We start from the raw sequence: 22,452 nt of genomic DNA on the forward strand, positions 1-22,452 counted from the left end.
AGGTTCCCCCCACTTCATGATGATTTTCTAAAATAAATGCACATATATTAAAATATTTTTGATTTTTGTTTGGCTGATATAGTATCTTTATATTCTAAAGTTCCTTATTAGTTAAAGCTAAAAAGGTGATTATATTTAAGAATTGATTGTGATTGGTGAACGTACGGCATCATTTATATTTTATTCAATTGGAAGCAACCTAAGGCATTTGTAATAACATCAATGTGATCATAAGAGTCACGCCAATATTTCCATAATATTAAAGTTTATTGTCCTATACAAATCTGAAGTATATATTTTCTATAATGCAAAGTAAAAATTGAACCGAATTGAACTTGAAATTTGATTTGATTGGTTCGGCTTGGTTTAGAAATTAAATCTTTTTATGGTTTTTATTAATTCTATTTTATTTTCAAAAACCCGAACCATTTTTGGCTTCCAAGTTAATCGAAGATTAATAAGAGTTTTACATGATACACGTGTGCGGTTCTCACCAGACTTTCTTGCTGCTTTTTTCTTTGATTCTCTACGGTTTTCCGTCGAGCTTCCTGAAATTTCTTGGAGTTCTCAATGCAATAAATTTACAAAATTTGATGCAATCCATGAAGGATAAGCAAAGGAAACAAAATTAGAAAAAGCAAGAGCCTCTATTTATTTTTGGCTTCCTGGAAGATGGAAATTTCTTGGATATTTCCGATTACCGTGCACTGCATACTTGGTACAAGCCCGTGTATCACTGTGGGTCTATGAAAGTTCTTTATAATTGAATCGATTGTTTACCAATTGTAGCATACTTTACAAGAGATGATGAGTATCAATTGATTCTAATTTTAGCTCGTTAGCTGCTTTATTGAGAAATTATAATCAAGTTATTATTAATATTGTCAAATAACAGAGTATTTTCTAACATGGAAAATGAATAATTGTCAGTATGCAGAAAGCCCAAGTCAGGTCAACAGAGATTTGCATCGGACTAAGCACTGGATTATAGGGAAAAATATTAAAACATATGCAAAGACTAGGCTTCCTTTTTTTTTGAATGAAGTCCTGCTATTATTAAAAGAAAAATAATGTTTGGTGTCCGATGTATTACTTCTTAACCCAAAAATGTTCATTTCCAGATTTAAATCGTTAAATAAGATTAGCTAAACACGCGTAAAGTTCATTAGATTAGCTAAATACGTAATGTTACGATTTTTGTCATTGCGATTATTATTATTTAGCAGTCCCGCTCAAGAGCCAATCCACAAAGAGATAGGGAGATTGTCAATTTCTCCCCTACATCAACATATACTATTTTCTTCTCTACTATTTTTATAATGGTCAAAAGCCCCCTTGATAGCATAAGTTTACAATATTATTCTTATTTTCAACTACTCTTTTATTTATATTTATTATAAATTAAATAAACCACATGAATAGAAACTGAATTAAAAAACTAAGCATTAAAAACAAGAAATATATGTTTTGATATGAGCAAAAAAATTAATAATAAATTTTTTTTCTTGTACTTATTTATTTTGTGAAAATTTTCTTATAATGAATATATAAGAAAATTATTATAAAATGATAAAAAAATTATTATAAGTAAACTTGAATGACAAATAAAAATTTATTATAAGATAAATAATAAAATATTTTGCATATACTTTTTACATTTAATTTTAAAATATTACAAAATGTTTATTATAAGAAAATGTTCACAAAATAAATAATTACAAGAAAAACTTTTATTATTAATTTTTTTGCTCATATCAAAACATATATTTCTTGTTTTTAATACTTAATTTTTTATTTAATTTCTATTCATGTAATTTATTTAATTTATAATAAATGTAAATAAAAGAGTAGTTGAAAATAAGGATAATATTGTAAACTTATACTGTCAGGGAGGTTTTTTTACCATTATAAAAACATCAAGGGGTAAATGATATATATTGATTACTGTAGGGGGGAAATTGGCAATCCCCCCAAAGAGATATTCCACTAAAATAAATAGCAAACGACACAAAACAGAGCAGCTTGCCCTGAAGATGGGACGCAAACAGAGAGAGGCACTGGGATTCAGAGGCCTGATCCTTCTAGCGAACATTAATTGTAGCTAGAATTGGTAAAATTTAATATGATTCGATTACCTGATACTAATACAATATAAATAAATATGTTTGGGTTGTCAAATTTGATATGATTATTAAATAGGCTGGGTCTTAGTCGGCACTATTTTTTATATTAAATTAAGGTTAAATTTTTTGACTCATTTACTTTATTAATAACACGATTAAATTTTTTATTTTGAATTAATTTGTAGATTCTTTTCATCAACATTTAAATATTGAACATGATTTCCTCTCTCCCTCTCTCTTTCTTTTTTTGAAGAAGGATGAACATACACTTGGTGTTTCATTCATAAAATTCTATATAAATATAATTTCAATAGTATAAATGTGTAACATTTTGATATTTATGTATATATCCTCACGTGTTAAGATGAGGATACATATAAAGATATTAAAAATACATATTTTAATTAATTAGGGACTTTTTTTTTGTATGTTTGTATATTAATATATTTTTTTTTATATTTTATTAGCATTCTCACTTTATTAAAATGAAAATATTCTCACTAGAAAAGTTTGTGTATATATATAGGATTTCAATATTTTAACTGTTTGAGGGAAATACTTCGGTGAGACCAGACGTGATGAGCAGATGTTTGGTGGCAGAATTCTGCGAGCAGGTGTCTCCTGTAAGAGTCAGGTAGCAAGGGAACAGGAGCAGGAATATTCTGCTCGTCCACGAATATGCCATTCGCGAGGCCGAACCCTTGCTAGAGGCATAGGGTCACTCCCGTTAGGGTTCGAGGCGAGGAGACCCGGTCAACGGCAGTTGGCGAGACGTGCCTTCCTATCCGAGAATCAAGACACGAGGTCCATCTCCATTCGCCCATCATGACGATAATGGGACATCCACATCCGAGCGTGGGGAGAACAACGGGCGTAAACTGCGGAAGACCGAGACTCAGAGGAAGCCTATAAAAAGGTAGCCAACGAAGGTAAAAGGGTTAGCAATTTTGAGATTAGAAGAGAGATAAAAGCAATTCTAAAAGAGAGAAAACAACCTAACAGCCATAAGATTTGTGGCAAGCGTTCCCCGAACCTTCATATCTGACTTGAGCGTCGGAGGGTTTGCGCCGGGAAAACAACCGGCGTACTCTGACCTGTCTGTGTGCGCAGGAACCTCTGGAGAAGAAGCTTTACGAGGAGAGATCCTGGTCGTGGTGAAGTTGATCGAGCAGAGACCCTGGTCGTAGAACGAGGACAACTAGAATCTCGCATCAACATTTTGGCGCCGTCTGTGGGGACCTGAGCAAAAAGCTTCTGTTGATAGCAAGAAGTGAGGGGAAGTAACTGAAAAGCAATGGAGGCAGGAGGAAGTAGTGCACAAGGGGGTGATATGAGGTTTAACGATTCCGTGACACTGAGGGAGATAGCCAGTGAAGCACGGGAAAAAGCCATGTTCGACCGGATGGAACGGATGGAAAAGCAGATGGAGTCCTTGACAACCATTCTGCATGAGCGGCAGAGCGAACGAAGGGTAACCCAGGAAGAAAGGGTGAGAGGAGGTGGAGTGGCACCAGATCCCGGTAGTACGAGGAGAAGTCAAACCACCGGGAGACTTGGTGGTGAGAGAGGTAACATACCCCTGCGGGGAAAATTCCATAGAGAGGAAGAGCAGTCCCCGGCAAGGCAGATTTTTGACGAGGACGACGGGGTGGCGAATGCAGAGGAAACAGTGCTGTCCAACCACTATCTGGCTCTGAAGTACCGGGTAAATGGGGTAGTTGGAGTGGTACGAGGAGACCAGAGGATCGCAAGAAGCTGCTACTCCTCGGCAGCAAGGGAAGCAATGCAGATAACATCCCTCGATACCCGAGTGGAAAACAATAACGGCAGACAAGAACCTGTAGAGGATCTAGAAACAGTAAGCATGGGACCACAGAATCCGGGAAAGACGATCAGAATCGGGTCGAGACTTAAGGGAGAGCAAAAGCAGGAGTTGGTGAAATGCTTACAGGCTCATGCAGATGTGTTTGCTTGGACACACGAAGACATGCCTGGGATTGACCCTGAGGTAGCATGTCATAAGTTGGCAATAAAGAAAGGCGCTCGGGCAGTAAGACAGAAGAGGAGGTGCTTCAACCAGGAGAGGTATGAGGCCATAAATGGAGAGGTGGAGAAGCTCTTGAGAGCAGGGTTCATTCGGGAAGTCAATTACCCTGAATGGATATTGAATGTGGTGTTGGTAAAGAAAACAAATGGCAAGTGGAGGATGTGTGTGGATTTCACAGACCTGAATAAGGCGTGCCCAAAAGACAGCTTCCCTTTACCAAAGATCGATCAGCTAGTAGATTCAACGACTGGACACGGTCTGCTTAGTTTCATGGACGCGTTCTCGGGATACAACCAGATCCCCATGTACGAGCAGGATGAGGAGAGCACGGCTTTCATCACTAACCAGGGTTTGTTCTGTTACAGGGTAATGTCATTTGGTCTCAAAAATGCTGGGGCCACCTATCAGAGGCTGGTGAACAAAGTCTTTAAGCCGTTGATCGGGAAAACCATGGAGGTGTACGTGGATGACATGATCACCAAATCTAAAATCCCGAAGGAACATGTCAGACACCTCGAGGAGACCTTCGGGCTTTTGAGGAAGTATAAGATGAAGCTTAACCCAGAGAAGTGCGCTTTTGGGGTCGAGTCAGGGAAATTCCTTGGATTCATGGTGAGCCATAGAGGGATTGAAGCAAATCCCAAGAAAATCCAGGCGATTGTGCAGATGAGGTCTCCTCGTAACCTGAAGGAAATGCAGAGCCTCACGGGGAGGTTGGCGGCGTTGAGCAGATTCATATCCAAGGCTACAGATAAGTGTCAGCCATTCTTTCAAGTGATAAGGAGGGGGAAGAAAACCGAATGGACACCAGAATGCGAGGAAGCCTTCCAGAACCTGAAGCAGTACTTGCAGCAAGCTCCACTGCTGTCCACACCGAGGGATGGGGACAAGTTATATCTGTATTTGGCGGTATCGGATCGAGCCGCCAGTTCTGTTCTGGTGAGAGAGGAAGAAGGAGTTCAGCATCCGATATACTACACCAGCAAGGCCCTGCTCGACGCTGAGACCAGATACCCACCGTTGGAGAAATGGGCACTTGCCCTTGTAGTTGCGGCTCGAAAGTTAAGGCCATATTTTCAAGCATTCCCAGTCTCGGTAATAAAAAACCAGCCATTGCGTCAAACTCTGCACAAGCCAGATGCTTCTGGTCGGCTCGTCAAGTGGGCTATAGAGCTGAGCGAGTTCGACATAGACTACAAACCCCGAGCAGCGGTAAAGGCTCAGGCAATGGCCGACTTCGTAGCAGAATTCACAGAGCCTGAAGTATGTTTAGACCAGCAAGATGTAGTTACAGACAGTGGCGAAGCTCAAGTATGGCAGATGTCTGTGGATGGGTCGTCAGGGGAGCAGGGTTCAGGAGCAGGGATTGTATTGGAAGGCCCTGAGGGAGAGGTGATCTCTTATGCTGTAAAGTTGGAATTTGCAGCCACAAATAACCAGACAGAGTATGAAGCCTTGATCGCAGGTTTGGAATTGGCTAAGGCCGTGAAAGCAGACAGAGTTAAGATTAAGACTGACTCCCAGCTAGTTGCGAACCATGTCAATGAAAGATTTCAACCAAGAGAGGAGAAGATGGAACAGTACCTGAAGATAGTCAGGCAGATGATGGGGAAATTTGAAGCAGTGGAGGTGATACAAATCCCCAGGGAGCAAAATAGTCGAGCAGACATTTTGGCCAGGATGGCAGCAGTAGCCGACCCAAAAATACCAAAGTCGGTCCCTTTGGAGGTGAAGTCCAGCCCTAGCATCGAGCAGAATTTGGGGGTGCTGCGGATAGAGCAAAAATGCTCATGGATGGACCCGATAATTTCATACCTCAGAGACGGGGTATTACCACCAGATAAGCTGCGAGCTCGGAAGGTTAGAGCCCAGGCCTGGAGATACACGATGATTGATGGGGTACTGTATCGGCGAGAGTATACACTACCTTTCCTTCGATGTTTGGATGAGGACGACGCGGATTACGTACTGAGAGAAGTACATGAAGGAATTTGCGGGAATCATTCTGGTGGGAGGTCACTGGCCCACAAAGTTCTAAGGCAGGGATATTTCTGGCCAACAATGCACCAGGATGCACAAGAGAAGACCAGGAGTTGTGTAAGCTGCCAGAGTTTTGCAAGTTTCTCCAACCAACCCCCAGAGAAACTCACCTCCATGGCCTCCCCTTGGCCATTTGCTCAATGGGGGATTGATCTGATCGGTCCGCTGCCAAAGGGACGAGGAGCAACAACGCATGCAATAGTTGCTATAGATTACTTCACGAAGTGGATAGTGGTCGAAGCCCTTAGCAGGATTACAGAGAAGAAAACGACAGACTTCGTGTGGAGAAACCTAGTCTGTCGGTACGGGATCCCTTATGCCTTGGTAACGGATAATGGCAGGCAGTTCGATAGTCACAGCTTTAGGGATTTCTGCCGGAACCTCGGGATAGAGCTGAAGTATTGCTCGCCTGCTCACCCCCAATCGAATGGACAAGTAGAAGCAGCCAACAAAACCATCAAGAGGCTTTTGAAAACCAGGCTTGGAGCAAAGAAAGTTGCTTGGGTTGATGAGCTATCAGGTGTACTATGGGCATACAGGACAACCTATAAGACAGCAACGGGAGAGACACCGTTCGCCTTGGCTTGCGGACATGAAGCGGTCATACCAACTGAGATAGGAACGACCACACACCGAACAGATCATTTCAACGAGCAAGAAAACGACGAGCAGATGTGTTTGAATTTGGACTTGTTGACGGAAAAAAGGGAGCAAGCAGCTGAGCGATCAGTCATTTACCAGCAGAGGGTTGCCCGGTATTATAACCAGAAGGTGACTGTACGGCAGTTCAAGGTCGGAGATTGGGTGTTAAGGAGAGTAAATCAGAACACCAAAGACTCGACTCAAGGAGTGCTCGGTCCGAATTGGGAGGGACCATATAGAGTCAAGTAGCTAGTTGGACCAGGAGCGTACAAGCTGGTTCGCATGGACGGCCACGAGGTGAAGCGCCCATGGAACGCAGCACATCTCAAGAAATATTTCCAGTAAGAGTCGTTGATATTTTCAAGTTCTTTCTGTTAGTATTTGCCGTTATTTATTTTATGAAGAAACAATTCCATGTAAGTTGAATCCTGCAATTGATAGAATGTCGAGGAAATTCAGTCACTGGGAACCGAAAAAATTTCTAAGGCATGCAAAGGCTCACCAAGTCTCGAAGCCTGTTTTATGGCGAGACAGAAGCCAAGCATGCCAGGATCTGCTCGACCACGAGAAGGCGAGCAGAATCCCAAGCATTGAAGAATTTACTAAGGCATGCAAAGGCTCACCAAGTCTCAAAGCCTGTTTATGGCGAGACCAGAAGCCAAGCGTGCCAGGATCTGCTCGGCCACGAGAAGGCTAGCAGAATCCCAAGCTTTGAAGAAATTACCTAAGGCATGCAAAGGCTCGACAAGTCTCAAAGCCTGTTTATGGCGAGACAGAAGCCAAGCATGCCAGGATCTGCTCGGCCACGAGAAGGCTAGCAGAATCCCAAGCTTTGAAGAAATCATCTAAGGCATGCAAAGGCTCACCAAGTCTCAAAACCTGTTTATGGCGAGACAGAAGCCAAGCATGCCAGGATCTGCTCGACCGCGCGAAGGCGAGCAGAATCCCCAAGCATCGAAGAAGCCACTAAGGCATGCAAAGGCTCACCAAGTCTCAAAGCTTGTTTATGGCGAGACAGAAGCCAAGCATGCCAGGATCTGCTCGACCACGAGAAGGCGAGCAGAATCCCAAGCATTGAAGAATGGACTAAGGCATGCAAAGGCTCGCCAAGTCTCAAAGCTTGTTTATGGCGAGACAGAAGCCAAGCATGCCAGGATCTGCTCGGCCACGAGAAGGCTAGCAGAATCCCAAGCTTTGAAGAAATCACCTAAGGCATGCAAAGGCTCGCCAAGTCTCAAAGCCTGTTTATGGCGAGACAAAAGCCAAGCATGCCAGGATCTGCTCGGCCACGAGAAGGCTAGCAGAATCCCAAGCTTTGAAGAAATTACCTACGGCATGCAAAGGCTCGCCTAGTCTCAAAGCCTGTTTATGGCGAGACCAGAAGCCAAGCGTGCCAGGATCTGCTCGGCCACGAGAAGGCTAGCAGAATCCCAAGCTTTGAAGAAATTACCTAAGGCATGCAAAGGCTCGACAAGTCTCAAAGCCTGTTTATGGCGAGACCAGAAGCCAAGCGTGCCAGGATCTGCTCAACCACGAGAAGGCGAGCAGAATCCCAACCATTGAAGTATTTACTAAGGCATGCAAAGGCTCAACAAGTCTCAAAGCCTGTTTATGGCGAGACCAGAAGCCAAGCGTGCCAGGATCTGCTCGGCCACGAGAAGGCTAGCAGAATCCCAAGCTTTGAAGAAATTACCTAAGGCATGCAAAGGCTCGACAAGTCTCAAAGCCTGTTTATGGCGAGACAGAAGCCAAGCATGCCAGGATCTGCTCGGCCACGAGAAGGCTAGCAGAATCCCAAGCTTTGAAGAAATCATCTAAGGCATGCAAAGGCTCGTCAAGTCTCAAAGCCTGTTTTATGGCGAGACAGAAGCCAAGCATGCCAGGATCTGCTCGACCACGTGAAGGCAAGCAGACTCCAAAGCATTCGAAAAAATTTCCAAGGCATGCAAAGGCTCGTCAAGTCTCAAAGCCTGTTTTATGGCGAGGCAGAAGCCAAGCATGCCAGGATCTGCTCGACCACGTGAAGGCGAGCAGAATCCTCAAGCATCGAAGAATTCACTAAGGCATGCAAAGGCTCGTCAAGTCTCAAAGCCTGTTTTATGGCGAGATAGAAGCCAAGCATGCCAGGATCTGCTCGACCATGTGAAGGCGAGCAGACTCCAAAACATTCAAAAAAATTTCCAAGGCATGCAAAGGCTCGTCAAGTCTCAAAGCCTGTTTTATGGCGAGACAGAAGCCAAGCATGCCAGGATCTGCTTGACCACGTGAAGGCGAGCAGACTCCAAAGCATTCGAAAAAATTTCTAAGGCGTGCAAAGGCTCGTCAAGTCTCACAGCCTGTTTATGGCGAGACAGAAGCCAAACATGGCAGGATCTGCTCGACCGCGCGGAGGCAAGCAGAATCCCAAACATCGAAAAATTTTCTAAGGCAGGTGGCAAAACCATATGCCAAGCCCGATCCTGCTCGACCAGACAAAGACGAGGAGATTCTCAAACGGAAAAATAACTCATGATTACAACACAAGAAAGTAATCAAAAAATATTTTTTAATTTGTTAATAATTAACAGAGGAGAGAATCTTCACAAACATGGTTCATTACAAGACAAGAAATACATCAAGAAGATGGTGGATCAGTAAGCCGAGCAGCATCGGCGGGCTGGGCCTCCTCAGGTGCAGGGGGGGTATCACTAGTTGCGTCCGGGGGGGTGCTCGCCTCACCAACATCAGCAGGGATTGCACGAGGAGGAGAGCTTTCCTCCTCAATCACGATTGGCTCCACCCCTTGGGCATTTTCCTTGGCAGCCTTTTCCAGTCCCACGCGACCAAGAACCACTGAGTTTCTACTGCTGGTCCATTACATTACCCAACACCAGAAACTGGGGGACCGGTGTTTGAGGGAAATACTTCGGTGAGACCAGACGTGATGAGCAGATGTTTGGTGGCAGAATTCTGCGAGCAGGTGTCTCCTGTAAGAGCCAGGTAGCAAGGGAACAGGAGCAGGAATATTCTGCTCGTCCACGAATATGCCATTCGCGAGGCCGAACCCTTGCTAGAGGCATAGGGTCACTCCCGCTAGGGTTCGAGGCAAGGAGACCCGGTCAACGGCTGTTGGCGAGACGTGCCTTCCTATCCGAGAATCAAGGCACGAGGTCCATCTCCATTCGCCCATCATGACGATAATGGGACATCCACATCCGAGCGTGGGGAGAACAACGGGCGTAAACTGCGGAAGACCGGGACTCAGAGGAAGCCTATAAAAAGGTAGCCAACGAAGGTAAAAGGGTTAGCAATTTTGAGATTAGAAGAGAGATAAAAGCAATTCTAAAAGAGAGAAAACAACCTAACAGCCATAAGATTTGAGGCAAGCGTTCCCCGAACCTTCATATCTGACTTGAGCGTCGGAGGGTTTGCGCCGGGAAAACAACCGGCGTACTCTGACCTGTTTGTGTGCGCAGGAACCTCTGGAGAAGAAGCTTTACGAGAAGAGATCCTGGTCGTGGTGAAGTTGATTGAGCAGAGACCCTGGTCGTAGAACGAGGACAACCAGAATCTCGCATCAACATTAACATAATTATTATAAGAATTGTGTTTGAATTAACCTAAATCTAACACTATACGAACATGAGAAGTTGACTTTTCTAACTCTAATTGTAACAGCCATGATAGAAATTTGACCTAGCTCAACTTAAATTGATGCACGAGATATGTGACTAACTTATCTATTTAAAATAGCAAAAACAAACCACTCGGCTAGAGCCGCTTCCTCATAAGTGTGAGGGGAAATGTGAGCAGAGTTGACGTTCCTCAAATGTTAGAGAGAGTAAAATTTAGGCAGTACTATATAATATTTTATGTAAACTAATTATGGTAATTGTTTGATTGTATATATCAATTATATTCTCATATAATTTGAGTTGTAATATAAGCAATAGTCTCATCTAATAAAAACAAAAACAAAAACAAGTAATCGTTTCAACATTTTCTAACTTATGAGCAAAATTTTCAAGTAAATCTTGGTGAAAATTGCCGCTTTACCACCATTGGTCACCAACTTAGACAAAGCAATAAAACAGTGCTTACATAACCAAGTACCCGTTTGACATTATTTAATAACTATAAGTGTTTATTTAATTCTATAAGCTCTTTTTATAGTTTTAATGTTTTCTGAATACACCTTCTGAAAATTAAATAAACTATTTTGTTTCTATTGATAAAAACTCAAATTTAGACATTTAGAAGTAGAGGTTGAAAATCTTTTCCAAAATATTAAAATGTTTAAAATATTCTTTACTTATTTGATAACTTTATTTATTCTTTTTCTAACTTTAAAAAACTTACATAATAAAATAATTTTGAAGTTTTTAATAAAACTTCTCAATTGATAACCAAATAACTAAATTTTTTTAAAGAAAACTTTATTTATAAAAAGCTCCGCTAACAAAAATTAAAACTAAATAAGTTTTATTTAAAAAGTTATATACCCAACTCTGGTGAACTAGAGACTTGGTTTCTTCATTTTTACTCAACATATCATAACAAAAAGCCTTCAACGGATTGCTTGCATCAAGAGTTTGGCTTGGTACTCTCCTCTTTGAACTTATCAATAGCTTCCCAAGCTCTCATCCGTGCCACAACAAACACACCCAAGTGACAAATACTGTAAAGCCACCAGCAACCATCAGATTCTTGGTAGTTATACTTTTGTTTAACAAAAATGTTGGAAGCACAAAAAGGACGGACTAAGTCTCGTGTTCAAATGACTCCTATGTACAAATCTGCATCGCACAAGGTGCTGGACCACGGGATAATACGCCATACACATGCAAAGACCGGGTACCTTTTGATGTAAAAATTGCGAGGGGCAATTATTTGAGGAGAAAAGTATAGTCAAGTCAAGCGAAAGAGATAAAATAGAAGACGTACTATCTCTCAGAGAATTCAGGCAAATTATGTGTACCAACGGAGGAAAAATCATGTGGGAGGTAACAGTTCATACATACCGAAATTTCATTCACGTTTGCAAAAGATCACATGGAAGCTAACGTACAATCAAAACATAGAGATCCCACGAAACTCTAAAATTACAATACCTAGAGTTTTCGAATTGCTATGCCCGAGAAATATGATCAAAAGGATTTGCCAAGGCAGGGTTATTAATTCAACCCTGTGCCATCCAACTCATCTCTGTAACTCCTAAATAAAAGTCATGATTGGACCATAAAAGCCATCAGTCCATTATCATTGAAATAACATTGAAACCTTCACCATTAGAACATTTTTGTTTGAACCATCAATCAAGGAACATAAAAGAAATGTTGCCAAAATCTACAAGAAAATATTGTAAAGACGTAGCAAATTCAATCGTGTTACAGAGGCTCCTGGCTAATGAGTCTATACCTGAGATTTGTTGAAGTTATTCAAAGGCATACTTGGTGACTTCACCATCATCGTTTCCACAATCACTATAATGCTTTCTTGCAGTTGAGTTCAATTCAAAATCTGGACATTAACCCTAAATTTTTTAATAATTGTACACTGAAATACTAAGCAAGAAGCAGTGAGGGAGGGGAAAAAAAAAGATCTCTGCAGTTTCACAATTGATGCACCTGAAAATATAGTAGAAGGGATTCCTCAAAGCAGGGGATGAAAATTCTGCCTGTGTACTGAATGTTCTTGCTTCAATCTGCTGCCTAAGCCTGTAAAATTAAACCGCTTTCCCCTAGAAGCAAGCTCTGACAATTCGTGAATCTCTAGAGAGAATGCTGGCAGTCTATATGTAGTAACAAGTACACAACAAAAATTAACAGTGAAAATACAAAAACTATTTACCCACTTGAATTTCTAAATGAAATAGGAAAAACAGAAATTAATCAACAGTAAGTATATAACAGTAAGTATATAATAGGGTATAAATGCAATGCTAACCTTCCTGTTTTCTACAGCACTGATCTAGGATCTCTTATGAAAAAAGTGAGAAACTAGTGAACTTCGCTGCCCAGTGTTTATCTACTCTCTGCAAATTCTCTTCGGATTTGGTTCCATTTCCTTATTGTCAGACCTGCCACTTTCACTCGTGCTGGCCTTATCATGGTATTCATAGTCATTGTAGAATTCTTCATTGAGGGTAACGGCATTTTCTGCATAAATGTGGGACTGGGTCTTATTGGGATTTGTATATAAAGGACACACCCCACAACATTTCACTTTGTGACCAATTGGATTATTTGTACTAGCATTGTAAAGACTGAACTTAAATGAGGCGGCTGTTTGGTGGTCACCATTGGGTAGGCTAACATCCAAACAGGGAACAAATCCAAGTAATATATGATCTAACTCAATGAGCTCATCCATATTGTCAGTTGCAGCACTCAAATAGCAGATTCTATCATCAGATTTGGTTTCACAGGAAGTCCTGGTTTCAAAATCATAGCTACATTTGACTCCAAAATGATAGCCAGCACCATCATTAACTTCCTCAGATCCAATAACAGCACAATAAGCAAAGCCGATGAACCTTCTGTTACATGAATGTTGTTGCAGTTGAATAGTTAACAAAGATCCTGAACTTTGATAGCTGAACCAGTCTGGAGTTTCACTTCCAGGTAAACAAATACTGATTCCATGTGGTGTGCGAAATTTCTGTAGCATGAAAATCATGATTACTGATGTAATAATGGGGGGATGAGAGTTGTAGAGAGGAAGAGAAGGAGAATCACCTTTTCATAACATAGTCTCAGTGATGCAGTTGCCATTTGTTGTACTCTTAGCTGTGAGTCTGTTAATTTGTTGCATGCACTTTTATTCAGGTTCAGGCAATTAGTAAACATGAACTCTGTTCCAAACTCCAAAAACGACTGAGGGAGTTCGTATAGAGTTTCCAGTTTGCATACATCTACCATTTCTAAACATGATGGAATCTCTGGCAAAGACTGGAGCTGCTTGCAGTCCTTGGCTTGTAAAAATTTTAGCTGTAGTGGAAGCTCCGGTAATGATTGAAGCATATTGCAACAGCTCAAGTCAAGGGATTTCAGCTTAGAAAGGTGCTTCATACTCGCAGGTAGATACTCAAAATTGTTTTTCCTTAGATCTAAAGATCGCAGTAAGGATAAACAGCCAATATCTTGCGGGATTTCAATTAAATTACAGCAACTTAAATCTAGCTCAGTTAAATAAGATAAACCTGAAAATGATGGGGGCAATATCAAACCTCTGCATCCAGAACACCAAACTACTTGAAGTTCATTTAAATTTGTGATGGAGGATGGTAGTTGACTAATGGCTGATTCATTTGCACAGAGCATCTTCAAAGATTTTAAGTTCCCCAGGTTCTCTGGCAAATTATCAAGTTTTGAGCAACCAGTCAAATTCAAAGTAGTTAGCCCTCCTAGATATTCAATTGAAGATGGCAGCTCTGTAATTGCTGTCCCTTCCAAATCAATATCTTCTAAGCACCCCATTTTCTCCAAAATTTCTGGGAAACTCTCAAGTTTTGAGCAGTTATCAAGACAAAGCTTCAAAAGAGATTTCAACTTACAAATGCTAGTTGAAATACTCTCAAGAATTGTACAATGCCCTAAATCTAAATATTCAAGCTTAGCTAGGCAATCAATTGATGAGGGCACATATTCTATTGGGGTTCCACGCAAATATAGCTCTCTTACATTCCCAGAAATCTGTGGAAATTCTTTGAAATTAACACAGTAAGAGAAATTAAGAGATATAGGTGACCTAAAATGAATGTTATTTGGAAAGCACCTAAGACTTTTGCAGCCCTTCAGACACAAGATACTAAGATTGCTGAAATTCAGGACACTTTGGGGAATGCAAGGTAAGGTAGTGCAATTCGAAAGGTTTATTCTCTCAAGATTTGGAGCCTCAAAGGGGTCTGGGATCCTAGTGAGATATTGGGAGTGGTAGAGATTTATTGATATTAAATTGAAAGCTTCCTGTAACAAAACATTAATTAGTTGAATAAAATAATTTCACAAAAAAAAAATGTGGGTGTGTGTATGCACGCGAGTGTGTGCTCGCCCGCGCGCGCTTGTGTAGGTACTACTTTACATACCTTTTTCCCTTTCCAAAGTTGTTCAATTCTACTGTAGAGCAAGTTAAGTTCAATAAGGTTTTCAGGAGTAAAATTCGATGGCAACATTTTTAAAGGATATCCATGCCAGTGGAGATATCTTAATTCATCAGAAAGATATTGTAGACCTTGCGGTAGATGCAATTTACAGACCATATCCGATATACCAAAAAGTTTCGGCATATAGAATTTAAGAAATCTAAGATTAGGCATATTTGCAAAGGCTTGAGGATTTAAATTTATGTCTCTTATTTTTGACAAATCAAGGAATATGCCTTCAATTGTATCAGTCCCCTTCAAAAAATAAAAGCAAACAATGAGTTAGTAAATTAATGCATGAAAACTCCCTAAAATTTTAAAGACCCCTTTAAAGAAAAGAGGAAATTTACACGGCATTTATTCTTTACTCAAGATCTATTTATAAAGGTAATCAAACGAATTAGACACTTACCTTATTTTTCTTCAACACATGGTAGATATCTTCATGATACCACAACCTGCTACGTTTTCCTGGCTCTTTTTCAGATTCTTGGCTAACAATTTCCCGACCCATATCTTGCAATAAATCATGCATTTCTAACTTGTTTCTTGATATTCTTACAAGTGACTTATCGACAAGGACACTCAGTCCATAATGCACTGAATAATGATTATCTAGTATCAGTGTCACAAAATTTATGTCCTCTCCTTTGAAGAAACATGCAATGTCTAGAAATAGGTTCTTCGCTTCCCAATTTAGTTCATCATAACTGATTTTCAACACAGCAAGAATCTCAGGCCCAGAGATTTGTTTTAAATTCTGTAATGCAATTTCCCAATCGAGTTTGCTCTTTCGATGAAAGAAAGAGGCCAACACCTTAATAGCTAACGGGTTACCTCTAGCATAATCTACTACCCTCCCTGAGATCACCATAAGATCTTGAGGATGATGATTTTGTCTAAAGGCATACTTACAAAAGAGTTCAAGTGCTTCAATGTTGTTGAGTTCTTCAACCTCATATATGTGATCCACTCCATATTTTTCAAGCACTTGCTTATCTCTACTAGTCACAATGATTCTACTTCCTAGACCAAATCGATCAAGTCCTCCAGCTAAGTATTCTAACTGCCTGAATTTATTCACATCATCAAGGACGATAAAAACCTTCATGCATTGAAGCCTCTCTCTAATATAATGAGGTATATATGGAGTTTCTATTCTGATGCTTTCATCTAATATTTGAGAAAGTAGTCGGTCTCGTAGATGAACTAAACCGCCCCCTTTTTCTGACTCTTCTCTAACATTTGCCATGAAGCACTTGCTTTCAAACTTTCTAGAAATTTGGTTGAAAAGAACTCCAGCAATAGTTGTTTTACCAATACCACCCATTCCCCAAATTCCCATTATTTGAATATTCGGCAATCCAATGCATAACAATGATTTAATTCGCTCAATTCGCGCATCTAGTCCAATTAAACCTTCAAAATCACTTGAAACTGAAAAATAATTCAATTTCTTCAAAATATCTTTCACAATTTCGTCCACAAGCTTTGCCTCAGGCCTGGCGAGTGTTAAGAAGATGAAAAATTTTGAGTCCAAAATGAAAGATTGCTCAGAAGGCAGATATTTGAGAAAAGACCGGTTAAGTGTAAACTATATCTTGTAATTCTTCAAGAGAAGGATTTTAAAAGAGTTACCTTATTTTCTTAGAATCCCATCCTGATAGATTGGATGCTTCTGTCAATACAGCCCTCCATTTCTGGACCTTTTCCGGCATCTCCCTGAACTGTTTTTCATGCACAACAAAAGCATCTCCAACTCTTCCAGTCTGCTTCCGAACATCGGATGGATCAACATGGTAGAAAACTGGTAAAACCTTTTGCCCATTCATTTTATGGCATTCAAGAATTTTGACAAGCTCATCCAAGCACCACTTCGAAGATGCATAATCTTTTGAGAAAATGACTACTGAAATATTAGCCCCTTCGATTGCTGCCAAAAGAGCAGGCGAAATCTCATGACCTCTCTTCAATTCATCATCAATGAAAGTTTTTACTTTTTTCCTCGACAAAGCCGCAAAGAGATGGCTAGTAAAGTTATCACGAGTATCCTCCCCTCTGAAGCTGAGGAAGACATCATATTTGCATTGAGGATTAAGGCAAGAAGAAGAAAATGAATCCATCTTACAGATATTTCTTTACAGAAACAGAGATTCTTAGTGGATGGAAGACTAAACTATGCCAAGTAAATATGACTTTCATGCCCACTAGTTTTCCCATGACTTTGTTGCCTTCTTCCCACGCGGTTTCCTGTTGACTTTCTTGCAACTATGTCATCCTAACTAAATAAATGAATAAAATGGGTAACAGAAGGTCAAATGCAAGTGCAATCCACAAGACACCAGCTTTGCTATACAGTCAGCCATTTTCTCGAGCACTTAGATGACAATCTTTTGAATTTAATTTCAGCAACACAGACCATTTATGTAACATCGTCTATCAAGCAAGGAGAATATTCAATTTTACAATCAACCCTTCAAAGTACGGTAGTTGCAGATTTTCAGAAGAGAAATTTAATTATATAGATAAAACTGGAAGTTTGAAGGTTACCCAAAAAAAGTTTACTGTCTTCTTGAAATCACGCTTGCTGTCGAGAAGTTTACGAGCAGCACAGGAAACTCCAGTTTGTAAGCTGATGAAAGCAACGATTTCTTGGCAGAATTACTTGAATGAAATTTATGGAACTAACCGAAGTTTTTCTTTTTTATAATAATCTCTCTTATTTTCATAGCAACGCATACTCGGTTCAGTCATTGTAGATAAACATGGCTCCTGAGCTCCAAAGTCTTGTTCCTTTGTCACTTGAGCCATAAAGACTAAAGAGCGTCAAAAGGTCACCCAGCATGAGCTTGGCATATTGAAATTATTTTTTGAAAAATATAATATGTATATATTTAATTGAAAGGTTACCGATGAAGATAAAATAAGAACGAATAAGAATTTATTTTTAATTAGATTTCAAGAAATTTAAAAATATAAACGGAATTGACTCGTAATTTGCTAAGCTCCTCATTAAAAAAATTACGAAAGAAAAGAATTCCAACGAATCAAGCTATTATGGCTAAAATCATAATATTAAATTGAAATTGAACTTGAGATCAGTACATTGTAAATCAAATTGATGTAAAATATGAGGCCAATCTGAATATATAATTACAAAAATGGAAGTGCTACATATTTAAGATGGTGTGATCTAATTATAATCATCACTTTGCTAATTAACAAAACGGTGTGCCAATCTAAATATCATCAAACCCTCCAAAATCCACTTAAAATCCTTTTAATTACGCTCCACTTAATTTTAAAAATATCATTTTCTTTAAATAAACACTATTTTCTTTAGTAAATCTTTTAATTTTTAAAAATTTTCTCCCTCATGGAATCTTTTTTGCAGTTTTCTTATCTCCTTTGTTTTTCCTTCAAACTTTCTCTCTCTACAAAATTAAAAGACACAAACTTCCTAAAAATTCAATGTAAAAAAATAAAGGAAAAGGAAAAATTAAATTATTAAATATGTGCCAACCAATTGTATAGATTGAAGAGAGAGAGAAAAAAAAAAATTCGTACTTGGGCAAATAAATGGATTGAAAAATGAAAAGAAAGAATTTTACTTGTATTTTTGTCAATATATGTTAATTATCATATAGTTGGAGTTTTATGAAATTAACGGAAGGGTGCCAATAGTCTTAACTCATAACGTTGTGTCTTTAGTTTCAGCTGAAAAAAAATCTGTAAGTCAACAAATTGGGTGGATATTTCAATAAGATCTGAGCAGTTAACACTCGTTTACTCATATTTTAATATAATAAACTTCAAATCGAACATTGTAAAATTCATTAAGCTCCTGACTCACAGAGCTTTCAGTGATATGAAGCTTGTTAACTAAATCTTGATGCATTGGTGCCAATAAATTGAGAATTTTCGGCCTTGTGCAGAATTCTTGACAGCTATGACCTTTACTAGGTAAATCTTGAATATCCTTAAGAAGAGAAATCCAAATTTGATTTCGTAAAATTCTTCAAAAACTAAATACAATTATCTTTCTAAAAATATATAATCATAATTTAATTACCTCTAGAAAAATACAGTCAATTTGGACAAGTAGAGTCATAATCTTCCATGAATTATTTCCACAAACCTTGGAAAATACAAAGCTTGGAAAATGGAAAGGAAATTATCAGGAAATTTATGGCAGACTCATCCTCGTTTTGGCTTAGTAATTGTTTTCATTTCATCAATATCTCTCCTCATCTATTGAACTGTTTCTGTTATGCCTTCTTCTTCTTCCTCTAATCCCCATAACTACTATAATTATGATGTTTTTCTTAGTTCTAGAGGAGATAACACCCATGGCAACTTTACTAGCCATCTTTATTCTGCTCTGTCCAAAATATCCATACCCTCATTAATGACCAACTTAGCACAGGAGATGGAGTTTCAAAGTCACTTGTGAATGCAATTGAAGCATCAGCCATTTCAGTTATCACTTTCTCTGGAGGCTATGCATCATGAACTTATGAAGATCCTCGAATACAAGAGAGTGGGTTAAGTATCTATTTGGTTCTTATATTTTAAATTAATTATGTTACATCTAGGGCTGGCAATTTGGGTCGAGATTTATTTATTCAATTCGATTCGATGCAAATTAAGTGGGTTTGGATTTAAAAAAGTTTATTCAAATAAATAGATGAATTCAATTCAATTCCTAATTAAATGAATCGAATTCAAGTTTGAGGACATTGAATTGTTTATTCGTTTATGATTTGTTTAATAAATGGATCATGAAATAATTGAATACAATCCATTCATCTAAAATTAGTTTATTATTTATTTATCTTTTAATATGTACGAATTTTTTTTTTAAAGTTTGAAGGCTAATATAGTAATTATAAATGATAGTAAGTTTGTATATTTGTAGGATGTTAAACTTGTGGTTTTTTAATATTTTATTTTGCTTAATTTTTGTTTATTAATTATATTTTTGTAAACGAATTCATATTCAATTCGATTCATTATGGATTCGTTATAGGATAAATAAATAGTAAACGAATCCAAATTCGATTTGATTTATTTATTAATTCTACTAAAAGAATTAAATGAATCGAACCGAATATTCATTTAACAAATGAATCAAATCTGAATCAGCAAAGTTTTGATCTAATTCGGTCACGATTCGATTTAAATACAATTCGTTTATTCATTTTGCCACCCTAGTTATATCTATATCCTTACTTTTCCTTCACTTTTATAATACTACTCCTTTAATAATATTAGAGATCTTAATGAAAAAAAAACAATATTAATTTATCTTAATTGTTAAAATATAATGGTCTATTTCTAGTGATGGAATTAATTACTATATTTTAATTATTTTACCAATGAAGATAAAATGATTAAAAACAAATTAAAAGGTTTACAATTAAATTATAAAATTATCTGATTATAATTATATAAATTATAAATTAAAAAACCGAAGCGCTTGGACTTGGTGGCCCAGCAAAGTCATCAAATGATCAAATTAGAGTATATAAAGATGCAGCCAAGAAAATGAATGTGAACAGAGGAACCCGAAAAAGAGGATCTAATCATTTTAATTGATACTTTTGTGAATAAAAAACTAAAAAAATTACATGTATTAATACTAATCCATACATTCTACAAAAATTTAACTAACAAATGCTCTTGCAATTATAACAAACTTGTGGCGGGAGTGTTTGTTGGGATTGGTAACTTGTAGAGAAAGCAAGCTCGTGCGAAAAATTACATACACCCAACAGCATTAAAACAATGTAAATTGTTAGCTGAACAAAGGGTGAACATGTTCCCTTTGTATGCTTTCAGAACCTGACCAAAATAAGTACAACGTAAGAAATGGAAATTATTTTAATGTTGTGATGGTATGTAAACGAAACAGACAAGAGAAAATCACCGTAGATGACCAAACAGATATCTTCAAAGCAGAGGCAGGGAAATCCTGGATGAGCAAATTTATAATATAAGTTTTGGGTTGGGTTTGGCTGCTGGGATGAGTATATATACACATACACACGTCACATCTATAGTATGAGGCTAAAATTCCCTTTACTCTATGAAGAATAATCTATGGCTGCTGTAATAATGGGGTGAGACTAGGCTTGCCACTTACACATCCATAAAAGATTAATATATGCACAAGACAAGGTACTGGATCATGGCAAAAACTGTTGAACGTGCAAAGACAAGGAAATATCAGGATGAACACGCGGATGAATAGTCATATATGCACCAACCTTTTCTACATTCAATGCTTCCTACTCAATCCATAAGTATTTCTTACATTTAAGGCTTTCTTACATTAAATATTCAAAGTGATTCCTTAAAGCAGGGCCAATAAAAGTGCAGAACTGCATTCACCAAACAACATGAAAACTTCATTCTACTAAATAAATTTTGTCTGTTAAACAAAGAGTAAATGTTCATATCATGCCCCATTTGCTTTGGAAATAAATTGTGTGATACAACGCTGAACTTCCTTTTTCTACTTCACTGATCCAATGCCCATTTCCACCAACCTATTGGAATCAAAATAAACACAAGAAATTCAAATCTGTAGAACGCAGTCTGCAGCAAGTGTATTTAAAAAAATAAATAAATAAAAAGAGATATTTGATCAAAAGTAAGCAAACATAAATTGATTATAGCATTGGGCTTACATAAGAAAGGCAAAGAAGCTACCTCTCTTACGGAAAAATGGAGTGAACAGAGAAATTTGTTGCTGAGGAGTGTTGAATTGCACTCTGCAAATTGACTCCTCCTCATCCTCGTCAGAGCTGCAAGCACTTAGTAGTTAAGGAGTGTTCATGTGTTTTCTGCAAATTCTCTTGGGACTGGGTTCCAATACCTCTTCATCAGATCTTGCAACACTTGCAGAAGTTCCACTGCTCGTGCCTGCCATATCAATAAAGTCATTATGAAATTTCCAATGTTGAGTGCATTTTTCTTCATTTCTGGGTTTGGCCCGGTTGAGATTTGCATTTCACTGGACTCACCCACAGCATTACACCTATGACCTTTCAGGTCAATGAAGAAGTCAAATGAAACAGCAGTATGGTTGTGCCGCCATCCGGTGGCCCGATACAGCAACAGGAATCAAATCCAAGTATGACATGTTCTGATTGATGGTCAGGTAGCCAACCAACAAGAAAGAGTGATCAAAACTGTATTCACAGATGACGCTGGTATAAGACTAACCCCCACAGTTTCAATAATTGCACAAAGAACAAATCCAGCTTTTGTCACAACTACGCTGAGGCAGTTGATAGTTATTGAAGATCCTAAAGCCTTATGATCTTCAATAACTTTTACAGGTAAAAAAAGGCTGATACCATGCAGTTTCTGCATTATAATTAAGGCTGGATAAATTTGTGAAAATACAAGTGTTGTGAGTTAATGGCAAAACTAACAACCACTTAAATTATAAAGTTGACGGTCAGAGCATA

At 38.5% G+C, this 22,452-nt stretch overlaps 2 protein-coding genes across 8 annotated transcripts; one reads left to right on the forward strand and one right to left on the reverse strand.

Annotated features, from left to right (window-relative positions):
- Window positions 1-3,525: 3,525 nt before the first annotated feature.
- On the forward strand, window positions 3,526-7,101 carry LOC127900774 (uncharacterized). The gene is made up of 6 exons (XM_052435996.1): window positions 3,526-3,849; window positions 4,075-4,298; window positions 4,536-4,883; window positions 4,953-5,109; window positions 5,281-6,608; window positions 6,750-7,101. Exons 1-6 carry the CDS (start codon window positions 3,526-3,528, stop codon window positions 7,099-7,101), a joined length of 2,733 nt encoding a protein of 910 aa, XP_052291956.1.
- Window positions 7,102-9,401: 2,300 nt separating this feature from the next.
- On the reverse strand, window positions 9,402-17,831 carry LOC127901393 (disease resistance-like protein DSC1). 7 transcript variants are annotated; one of them, XM_052438581.1, is made up of 10 exons: window positions 16,613-17,831; window positions 15,387-16,476; window positions 14,918-15,229; window positions 13,569-14,798; window positions 12,778-13,491; window positions 12,459-12,622; window positions 12,250-12,351; window positions 11,943-12,045; window positions 10,193-10,374; window positions 9,402-10,103 (listed from the first exon to the last, which is right to left on the reverse strand). In XM_052438581.1, exons 1-5 carry the CDS (start codon window positions 17,095-17,097, stop codon window positions 12,859-12,861), a joined length of 3,750 nt encoding a protein of 1,249 aa, XP_052294541.1. In that variant the 5' UTR covers window positions 17,098-17,831; the 3' UTR covers window positions 9,402-10,103; window positions 10,193-10,374; window positions 11,943-12,045; window positions 12,250-12,351; window positions 12,459-12,622; window positions 12,778-12,858. The 7 variants fall into 7 exon arrangements, with proteins under 7 accessions (XP_052294541.1, XP_052294543.1, XP_052294542.1 ...); XM_052438583.1 differs by lacking the exon at window positions 11,943-12,045 and having other exon boundaries at window positions 9,403-10,103; XM_052438582.1 differs by lacking the exons at window positions 9,402-10,103; window positions 10,193-10,374 and adding an exon at window positions 11,264-11,509.
- Window positions 17,832-22,452: the final 4,621 nt, after the last annotated feature.

This window comes from Citrus sinensis, chromosome 3 (genome assembly GCF_022201045.2).
Source record: "Citrus sinensis cultivar Valencia sweet orange chromosome 3, DVS_A1.0, whole genome shotgun sequence".
Classification (NCBI taxonomy): domain Eukaryota; kingdom Viridiplantae; phylum Streptophyta; class Magnoliopsida; order Sapindales; family Rutaceae; genus Citrus; species Citrus sinensis.

What these genes read in the sequence shown, in the direction of transcription:
- LOC127900774 (XM_052435996.1), top strand. Translation starts at nt 3,526, where the DNA reads ATGGAACGGATGGAAAAGCAGATGGAGTCCTTGACAACCATTCTGCAT. An exon ending in GAGCCGCCAGTTCTGTTCTG is followed by an intron (nt 5,110 to 5,280) that starts GTGAGAGAGGAA and finishes ATAAAAAACCAG; the next exon opens with CCATTGCGTCAAACTCTGCA. An exon ending in AACCTCGGGATAGAGCTGAA is followed by an intron (nt 6,609 to 6,749) that starts GTATTGCTCGCC and finishes ATGGGCATACAG; the next exon opens with GACAACCTATAAGACAGCAA.
- LOC127901393 (XM_052438581.1), bottom strand. Translation starts at nt 17,097, where the DNA reads ATGGATTCATTTTCTTCTTCTTGCCTTAATCCTCAATGCAAATATGAT. An exon ending in TGGGATTCTAAGAAAATAAG is followed by an intron (nt 16,477 to 16,612) that starts GTAACTCTTTTA and finishes AACACTCGCCAG; the next exon opens with GCCTGAGGCAAAGCTTGTGG. An exon ending in ATGTGTTGAAGAAAAATAAG is followed by an intron (nt 15,230 to 15,386) that starts GTAAGTGTCTAA and finishes TATTTTTTGAAG; the next exon opens with GGGACTGATACAATTGAAGG.